Source organism: Athene cunicularia (assembly GCF_003259725.1).
Source record: "Athene cunicularia isolate RWA chromosome 2 unlocalized genomic scaffold, athCun1 chr2_part1, whole genome shotgun sequence".
Lineage (NCBI taxonomy): Eukaryota > Metazoa > Chordata > Aves > Strigiformes > Strigidae > Athene > Athene cunicularia.
In genome coordinates, this window is record NW_020799095.1 from 997,149 (window position 1) to 1,007,786 (window position 10,638).

The 10,638-nt window shown below is 40.4% G+C and overlaps 1 protein-coding gene across 7 annotated transcripts in view; it reads right to left on the minus strand.

Annotated features, from left to right (window-relative positions):
• Positions 1–10,294, minus strand: part of LOC113477138 (meiosis-specific coiled-coil domain-containing protein MEIOC-like) — a 29,326-nt gene extending 19,032 nt beyond the window's left edge. The window contains exons 1-4 of one of the 7 annotated variants that reach the window (XM_026843285.1): positions 10,240–10,256; positions 9,858–9,927; positions 9,225–9,408; positions 3,991–4,122 (exon numbers count right to left, since the gene is read on the minus strand). In XM_026843285.1, coding sequence (XP_026699086.1) covers positions 3,991–4,032 — 42 coding nt within the window. In that variant the 5' untranslated portion in view covers positions 4,033–4,122; positions 9,225–9,408; positions 9,858–9,927; positions 10,240–10,256. Of the gene's footprint in view, positions 1–3,990; positions 4,123–9,224; positions 9,409–9,569; positions 9,652–9,717; positions 9,928–10,239 lie in introns of those variants that run through there. The other 6 variants (XM_026843284.1, XM_026843289.1, XM_026843287.1 and 3 more) reach the window with 6 other exon arrangements.
• Positions 10,295–10,638: the final 344 nt, after the last annotated feature.

A 10,638-nucleotide genomic window follows, 5' to 3' on the forward strand; every position in this document is an offset into this window, starting at 1 on the left:
ATTAAACAAACAAAACTTCAATATTGATCATTTCAATATTTCATGACCCATTGTTTTAACAGAGAAAATGCTGAGTTAATTTAATTTTTCTCCCTCCACTCTTTTCTCAAAAGTAGAACAGTAAAATCTTGCTTACTACAAATCCTCAGCTGTAATTTGATTTAGTGAAAGCTCTCGCAGACTCAAATCTCCCTTCCTTGGTCTTGTCTGAAAAGGCACCTGGCCAAGTGTGCTCCTACCACGAGCAGGACAGAACAATCCTTTAGTGATTTTTCTTTTTAATTAAATAAAAAAGTTTACACTGAGGGCTTATCACTTGCTATAAACTTGTCTTACACATCCAAACAAATCCCTATTAAGTAACAGAATTAGAGGTCCTATAACCCTGTAGAGGCTAGACACACACTCTGTAATGTTCCATACAAACACACTGTCAATATCTGTATCATTAGAGACAAGAACAACTTTTCGACCCAGTGCTCATGTGAACTCTGACCCTGCAGAAAAGGTTGGTGGTGTCCAAATTATCTGCTATAAATTACTTCTGAACCACACATAAGTATCATTTAGGAAAGCAGTAGCTGACCAAGGCCAAAATTTTAGCTTAGCAGTATCAACAAGCACATGCCAATGCTGGGGCTCTGGTCTTGTTTAGTCTGCTAGGAAGCAACACACAGAGATAAATTATGCTCCTTGGCTAGGGTATAAAATACTTTTGCATAGATTAAAAATAGGATCTGCAACTAATGGATCTATCTTTCCTTTTCAGAGTCATTAATCACCACTAATGTGAGTTGTGCAGGACAATGTGACCGAAGACCAGTAAAGGATGTACTTCATGTACCCTAGATACATCCTTGTCACTCAGCACTTCCAAAACACTGGAGTCTGTCGTTCTACCTAGTGAAACAGGATTTCAAAATGAGAAACTCTTGTCTGTGCTTTACACACAAACTTTTAACAAGTTACAGTAAAAAAAGAAAAAAAAGGATAAAACAGTGTGTTGTTTCCTACTGCTTGCTTTAGTTTCAAAATTCTTCACTGAATTTCAGATAGTCGTAACATCTGTAACTGGCTTTGCAAAGAAAGACTGGCTGCAGAGGCACAGGCTTGTTTTGCTCAGAATTCCAACCTTAAAAATCAATGAACAAAATGCTGTCTCTAAAAAAAATTATAAAAATAATAATACATTACAAGTCCTACAGTCTTCAGTAGGGCTTTTAATTCATTCTTTCCACTCTGAAAACCATGGAAAAGCTACTGCTCTCACTAAATTACCTCTTAAAACAACAACAAAAGCTTATGACATCTAAAACCTAGATCCGTTAGCTCAATAGATTTTTTTTTCCTTTCAAAGCGTAACAAGACACAGCTTCTGTTCTCTCCTGTAAAATGAAATGTGCATGTACTAAACTCTTTCCCTGCATACAAAACTGAACACACTTTTTTCCCAGACATGTAACACTTACTAAGTCACATCTTATCTTCAAATGTACACAGAGGGCTTTTAACTTCTGCAGGTAGCTCATCACAGCTGAGGAGCAAGCAAACTGAAGCACCGACCAAAACCATCTACTATTTCCAAAAGCTTCACGCAGTTCTTTGTGTTTAGAAGCTTTCCCAAAGTTTCTTTTATTTGAGGAAAATAAGTGAGTAGAATTTCATCAGTATAATGTTAACATTTCAACTATAAATATGAAACAAAACAATATCAAAGCTATTAGACATTGATATTGTTATGATATCTGTGACATGAGACCTGTGCTCCACTCTACACCAACTCCCTTTTTGCTACCTGGGTCCTCTGTGCTTCTGCTTCGTCCAGGCTGTGTACTAAGGATTTTTTGTTTATGACGTAGTTTCACTGCTCCAGCAGTGAGGGAAAAGACCTTGAGGAAGTCTGTTACTCCCTCACCCCTCCTACTGCTATCCTGCTCCAATCCAGTGCCAAGCTAGCTCAGCTGCCAGGCATGTACAGGCAGAGAAAATCTACAGATCTCAGTAAAGGACTTGACAAACAGTAAATTGCACTGGAAACAGAGAATTCTGCATGGCAGAGAACTCACAACACCTGAGGTTGAAAGGGACCTTTGGAGTCAAGACCCCTACTCACTCAGAGCAGGTTGCTCAGGACCTTGTGCAGTCAGGTCCTGAGCACTGCCAAGGATGAATAAGACAGAAGACACACAGAAGTGCCCTGTACCTTCGGACATGGACACACACACACGTTTCTGCCTCACCACCACTGTTTGAGATGGGCAGTCAGGAGACAGATCTGTGACCTTCTGCAAATCCTCTGTCTGAAGATTTAACAGCACTGTGAATACAGTCAGACTCAAACGTTGTCATTACTGGAAATACTTTGTTTCTTGTGTTGTCCAGGTAAGTACTGGAAACAGTTCAAGACTGTAACTGATGTTCTGAGATGGTAACAGCTGCTGACAGAACAGCAGAAGTCCTTCAAACAGACTGGAAAGAGTTTTAGAGACTTCCACAGAGACCATTACATCATGCCAATTGTACAAAACCTTTGCAAGTGACATGATGTATATCTGGGGTACCTCGCTGAACTACAGCATTAGAGGACGCAGACACAAAATTCAACAAGGTGTTGCTCTCTTGTTCGGAGGTGAGAACTGCCTATGGCTTATATCAGACTAACAGTTCTCCAAAAGGATATATTATAAGCTAAAAAATAATGTAATAAGAGCTAAATATTTGCTTTATTATATGAGAAGAAATTAATTTTATTGACAAAGTCCCACCTTGCAGAAAGTTACTGATTTTCCAAAAAGCATTTGAGCTAAATCAGGAAAAAGCCTTTTTACAGTCAGTTATCCTGAAACTGGAGTATTCACTGCTACAAAGCACTGCTTGCAGATGCTTTTTATAAACATCTATTGTAACAGCAGTAAATGACAACACTGCATAGTATTACTACTTCTATACTGAGTGTATTCTTCTCTAGATTTCTTGTCAGGATAAATATTTCCTATTTATTTCTTATTTTTCTTGGCAAGAGAAAGCAAACATAAGAAAAAGCATTGTTTTAGTTTTTTTGACTTAAGACTTCTAGTAACACCTACTTACAGCCATCTTAACCTACAGCACAATGAAACTGGTTAACCCATTCAGGATGCACTGCTAGCAATGCTCTGAAACTCAGGAATAATTAAGAAAAAAAAAAAAACCAGAATTCTATAAATTGCCTTCTTGGATTGCCTGGGAAATGAGCCACCAAAAGTAAACAGGTGACAGGGATATGACAAAAACTAAAACCAGGGGAAAAAATAGGTCAGTTATTTAGCTATCTCTTAATATCAAGGACAAAATGATAAAAATGGCAGATTACTCGAGACTTCCTTCTAAATCCCAGTTTTATATCACCAAAAAGGCTTGTTGCAGCAGCAAAAGGAAGTGTTCCTTCTCAGTAGTCAAAGAATTAAGACACTTTTTTTCTGAGAAAAAGGAATCAAGTCTGTCAGACCACTCAGACAGTTAGGTCCAAAAATCATATAAAAAAAAGCACCACTTAAGGCAGGGAAGGAGAAGAAGTACATTTATAAGATGTCTGTTCAATATATGGGTTCTATAAGAACAGAGTAAATTTAAGTATATAAATAAAGTATAATACTATTAAGAACACTCATGAGCTACTGGGCACCTAAAAGCATTCATTTCATATAACCAAAGATTTCTGTCGTCTGTGGTAACATCCAGCAGTTGTTCTTCAGAAGACTTTGTGGTAAGTCTCACAAGAGACACACTCAAAGCCAGACTGACTGAGGAACCGCTGACTACCATGAAGTGAGAATTACTCTCCTGTACTGGCACAAATAGTGAAAGCTGTTCCGTATGTGATGTAGCATTCTCTTCAGATGTTGAGATTTTTTTGTTATGTGGTTATTCAATACATTTAGTTAGAAAACCCAACATATCGTACAAGTATTTATTTATATTTACCTAAGAAAATTCACTTTTTGAACTCACCTGCGATTTGTAATGATCAGGGGCGGCACTTTGTTTGACCATGTCCTTGTTAATGGTATACAAGTTCCCTCCTCTGAAGTATGCAGCATTGCTGTGCAAGCAGAAATTTAAATTCTTGAGGACAGACTTAGCCTATTTAGAATAAAAAAAAAAAAGCGATAATTACCAGGTCTGTCAAAGTTGTACTTATTATACATGAAATTCATTTCTAGCAACCCCTCAATGCTCCTCCCACCATCCTTCATGTGGCACGACCCACAGCTCCTCCAGTACCACCCTCGTCACACACATTCACAGAACAGTGATGAGATTACTTTATTGCTGCAAGATCCCACATGACAGGACAGCTCAGCAGATGAGTTGCTGACCACAGGTCGCATGGAGTCCCAGCACAGTTAAGCCAGCTGCAGGGTGCTGCACCTAGGATCAGGCAGGCAGAGGCATACTGCCTGGCAAGCCTCCTCTGCAGCTTTATCCTGTCACACAGGTCCACACCTACCAGGTCAGTACATAAACTCACCCCATGAGCCTGCTCAACAGCACACATCTGCCACAGAACCGAACGTGCATCCCCATCACATGACAGGACAAACAATCCACAAGTATCTGGGCTTGCACCCATTTAAGGGTTCCACTCCAGACTCATAGCTTCGGTCAGCGGCCAAGGCAAGGTTGGCTCCTGCCACACACTGCTATCCAAAACCAGGGGAGATAAAAGCATCTTCCCAAACGCTCAAAGTAGAATATGGTGACACCAGAATCCTTCCCTATGCTCTCTGCACATCCATTTAAACCTGCTACAGTATAACCTCCTATGCTTCCCTTATTGAAAAGCAGATTAGCAAGCTGCCGCTGCCTACTGACCCGCCTGCACTCTGCACGTGTGCCATTCCTACAACCGCAGGCATTTGCATTACATGACTCAGCAAAAGTCTGTGCATTACACAAATGTAAAGCTTCGTGTACATGAGGATGAAGCCTTAATTGGTGGAAGCAATGAACAGGGGAAGGGCTGCTTTTACAATTAAGATAAATTAAGATGAAGTATGCAGCAGCCGTATAATTATATAGATTGATAAATTCTTGAAACTTAACAAAGCACCTGCTTTTCTCCTGAAGCAGTAAAATGATGTCAAGACTACTCCCATACCCAACTGTGTCTGACCTACTCTGGACTTTTGAAAGGATTTACCTAATCTGATGTCCAATCTGAAGTCTGCTACAATGAGCTCTTCAACCCACAGTCAAATCCCTGCTCTTTTCCAAAGGCGCGCTGGAAGCACTTGAAGAGCTGGAAGAATTAACCCATTTCTGATAGTCACTTTTGTCAGGTTTCCTATAGCATTTCCATCACATGCAGCAAAGAAACATGCTCAGACTGACAAGAAAGTCTGCAGCCAGGAACGGGTTGCAGAACAGTTCAGTGAAACACCCATGTAGGTATCTCAAAGGTATCTGGGAAGCGCTGAGCTTGCTGCTCTTACGTCAGCTGGTCTTCAGTGCATATACAATAAACCAGCTGTATTGCAAGGGAAGAGCTGCAGCAATACAAGCCTTGACACTGCAGAAAGCTCTGTGGCCCACACCAATGGGATGATTAGGTTTCTTGTATTTAAGCTAAAGATGGTGAGCTCTGCAGTGAAATGACTCAGGTGTGCACAACTGCTCCTAGGTGCCAGTTTCATTACACAGTTTCCCTTCAGACTAGTAATATCCTTATACCACCCAGGATGATTTGTTCAGTATAAACTGCTAACCTTTATAAACCGCTAACCTTTACTGACCTTGTAACTATTTGTGATTAATTAGTTGTTCTGCCAAAGCAGACTTAACACAACCCATTAATGATTTGCTAATCACTACCTCTGTGACACAAGGTAACTAACTATTCCCAACTTTAAAAGTAGGTTTCACAAAGCATTAGTTGATGTCCGAAACTTGAAATAGGAACTACTTCAAATCATGGGAAACTTTCAAAGCATTGCAGGTGCTGCATTAGGCTTGACAACCTATGTAAGAGCCCAACCAGAGGTTAAAATTTACACAGCTGTTCAAAAAAGGGTAAGAGTGCTACTACCTCTTGTGCTCCAGCCAACATATCCTCTCTCTTACAGAAAAATGGATCTGCAATGGTAACACTCTGTGGCTGTCACTTAGCTTTTAGAGGTTGATATAAACACGTTTACTGCACTGCTAGTAAATAATTCATTCCTAGAAAAGCCTTCTGGGGTATCTTCAGGATACGAGGGTGCTACGTTAGAGCTTTAGTAGAAGCCACTGCTCTAGTCAAAGCAGCACTGCCAGCTTGCATTGCATTAAATCAACAAATTAAAAAAGAATTTAAAAAAGGTTCTGATTGAGTACTTTAATATCATGTCCTCAATTTATAAATAGTTTTATTTTCTTCTGACATGGTTCAAAAAGAACTCTAAGCAAAAAGATGAATGACCACAGCACACCACCAGAAGGAAACAAGTTGTTCCATCAGTAGGGAAAACTGATGACTGGCTTCCTACACGTTCACATCCTACTCCAAGCTCATTCTTAACAGCAGTCATTTCCCTACCGCATCCTCTCGGTCTCCCCAGTCCCTCCCTGCTCACCCTAACAGCAACCACCTCAGAGCCCACTGTAAGGTGACTGGATAAGCAGGCCACACCAAACACTTAAAATCACGCGGAAGCCTTTCTCCCTGCGAGGACACGAATATGGATCTCTCCTCTGCGAGGCCATCAACTTCCGTGGCATTTACAGAAACCCATTATCGCAGAGACATCCATCCACCTCTCCCCCAGTGTCACTGGATTTGATGGATGGTTCAAAGCTTACTGGGGGAATGACAGACTCCTCAACAATGTAGCCACTTGATAACCTGAAAAAAGCAATCTCCCTGGTCTGTCTTAAGGGTGTAATGCCCACTCATCTTCCCATCATCACTTTTTCAAATTAACACTAGAAACTTTAAATGAACCTTGCAAATAGTGAGCCTTCTCTGCACATGTATAGACACTACTAATTTTGGTGCCTTCCACTCCCACATATCCTGTTCCTTGGTGAAGACAGGGATAATGTTTTCTCCATATACATACTGACTACACACACAGACACTTCCCACAATCGTCTTGCAGTGATCAAACAGAAGCCATAGTAAATATGAAACTTAATTTTGAATTATTCCTCACCTATTAATGGGAATATTGCTAATCTGAATGCCTGCTTTTCAGGGTAATACAAATAGTATCTTCAAGTGGGTTTATATTGCACCTGCAGACAGATCCAGCATGCACGTGTACACACACTGATGCCATCATGGAAGAGTATTTAAGTCAGTTTTCTAATTCCACATGCTACAGTACATCTAATCCTCCAGAAAAAAAAAAAAAAAAAGGAAACAATTTGAAAAGTTATCGTAGTATTGCAGGGAGATCATAAGGTAAGCCCTCAGGTAGTGTAGGTGCAAGTTTTTAGGCTTTCAAGTTCCATAATGAAGTTACACGTGAAAACTGCTGTGAAGTCTGAAGGCCCCCACTTCTTTAACACAGCTGTTTTGAACTTCTGAACTTCTCTATTTAGGCCTAACCACTTTTCAAAGCTACATGGCAGAAAGTTTGTTAGGTAAGAGATTCCAGTCTGCTCAGTTCTACCTTTATAAAGCATTATCCTTGAAACGGTATACCAGTATGAGGTACTTCTTCCTGAGCCAAAAAATCCCAAACACATAGAACATTTCTGCAACTTTAATATTAAAACTTACAATGTCAATGATAAGAAATTAAGCATAGTAAACACATGGGAAACCACATGACATACATTTATCCACCAGGAACTGTGATTACATATGTGCAAGTACCATAATTTTAGCCTTCCTAAAGTCAGTAATTTCAGAAATTCAGATGTGTAACCTCCCTACTTAGTGCAATTCTTGGTTTATTAATTTGAAAAAAATAAGGAAAAATTTGCCAGCAGGTAGATTAGAAACAAAGCCCTGGTCTGCAATTCATTTAAACTGTTAAAACAAGTTACCGATACTGTTTTTAATGACAGATTTTATAGATCTTACACACTCTAACCATGGTCCAAACCCCCAAGTACTTCGAACACTGGAGTCCTACTATTTGCACGTACTTTTGCACGTACTTTTGCACGCAATAAATGACTGAAGCCTCCTGCCCTTACTCTGGAGTTTCAGAGGATGGGTTTTTTTGTTTATAAAAGTCACAAGACCCTAACCCCAATTAAAAAAGTAAAAACGCCCTTCATGAAACATTGACATGAAATTGCCAGTTGTAAAAGCAGAGAAGACACCTCAGCTGCAACAGGACATTACCCAAAAGTTCAAAATTTGGGACTGCTGAGGGAAAGTCTTATGAAGGCAGCAAAAGACAGCTACTTTGACGCACTGACCACTGAACAGCCTCTGACATTCAAAATACCTGGTCAGCAAATATACACTGAAGTATCTGAATAATATATTCATGTTCAATGCAGGCTCCATGGAAATAAAAGGGAACTTAATACCATCTACCTCTATATATCCACCTTCACTTATAACTATTAGTACATGTCACGCTTCAGTGTCTCCTGGTAGACAGGGAAACACAAGGGACTATTAAACAAGTAGGTATGGAGTTTTTAAACTGAACTCCACTCACTTTAGAGTCAACTAATCCAAAGGTAGTTTAAGTACACAATTTGTAGATTATGTCCTTCCAAATACATGTTGCTGTAAAACAGGATTATTGGTATTAATATACTCTCAGTAAACCTTTTCATTCAGGAACATAAAATGCAAACTGAATTACAAAATATCTTTCCAGATTCATTTTGACAGATGGACTATCTAGTACAACTTATACTCTGCTAAACCAAAATGTTTTTCCAAATATACTTTTAAACAAACAAAAATGCTGAAATTGTCAATTACTGAATGTGTCAAAACAAACTCTTTGAAAATACAAACCAGTATATGTGGCCTAATAAACAGAATTTTTAAAGTCAGCTGCACAAGGGTCTGTATACACTATATATCATTATATGCAGATCTGTATATTAATTTTGTTGGGGCTACCAAGATTAGACATAGGACTACTTTCCCTACTTGATCACCTCCTCACTTTGTGAAATTCAAGTACTAAGTAGGTATCTTCAAAATTGCAGACTTCAGCAAATACCATCACAATGCAACTTAACAGCTCTAAACTATTTCTAAAGAGAAATGAAAGGGGATTTATTACCTGCTTGAGAAGTTACTACATTTCTCAGTGAAAGGATGACAGCAAGTATTCCCAAGTTTCCCATGCACTTCATAAGTCTCTCCTCATTGTCCCTATTAGAAGAGTTTGGTGGTCAACACAAAGAGACATTCATGTTTGGAGAATTATGGTGCTCACAATACATGATCACTTGAAAGGCTGGGCACTATCAGGCAAATAAATCATTACACTTACTTTAAACTACAGCAACCTAAGCAAATATTACACTGCAGAAATCGCTTTGCTGGATTGTTTTCCAGCTTTCTAAAATATCAGTATTACCCCAAATGCCTAGCACCTCTCCTGGAGCGCAAAACCCACGCAAACCTCCTCCTGATGCGAGAATCAACTTCCACCAAGACAAACGTGCAGGGATGTTACCACCAGCCATTCCCTGCCTGCATTCCTCCCACCGACACAGGCGACTGGGGCAGCAAAGGCAGCCCAAGCACTCGAACATGCCAGTTGTACACACCAGAGCACTGCAGCAGCAGCAGCTGATGCCCGGGGCTTCCAGGTCCGGTGGCGTAGCCCACACAGTGCTGAACCAGCGCTGCCACCGCACCTTATTTACCTCGTCGAACTTCGCTGCCATGGGACACACATGCTACACACCTCAAGTTACTACACGCACACCGAAACTGTTGCCGGGCTATGGGTAGCGTCTCTCCTACACCCCTTGAAGCTGCAGGACAAAAACAGCAGAAAGAAGCAAGCTGATTTCAGGCTGTGGGCAAGGAAGCAGCCCCTCGAGACAAACTAGCAGCACTGGCATTAAGCGATTACTCCACATAGCTATTGCTAGACAGAAGAGTCTCTAAACTGCACCAACACCACGAGAAACAGTACAAATTGCTTGCCCTTAAATGTCACCTCGTTTTCTTCAGACACACACCCTTTCAAATACCTCTGCAGCAACTGAAATCCTCCCCTAGTAAGAAAAGATTTCGCAATGCCAAAGGCCCTGCTACAGAAGTGAAAGAAACACCAAGCTTACATTTTCGGTCGTCTTGCTTTACAACCAGTCTCAGCCATGTAATGTCTGATGTCACTGGAGTACCAGTATGTGGAAGTACTATGGGAATTGTAGTCTTTCCTCTACTGTGCAATAGCTACAAGGTACGGGATCTAGGACTGCAACTGCAAGCCTTAGGAACTGTCTCCACACAGAGGCTTACTGCCTGCAAAATCCAGCTGAACTGCTTTACTTAGCCAGGAAACGCTTCTCAGATGGAAAGAAGAAAAGCATGTAGGAGGTTTTGAAATTCACCTTTGCTTCCCTCCCACATAAGAAGTCATCTCCAAGCAACTAGGTGATCCCCTAGTTCCAAAACCATTTAGGTGGCAATCTGAAAGCAAGACCCAGCATGGAAATTTTAATTGCTACAATATACAT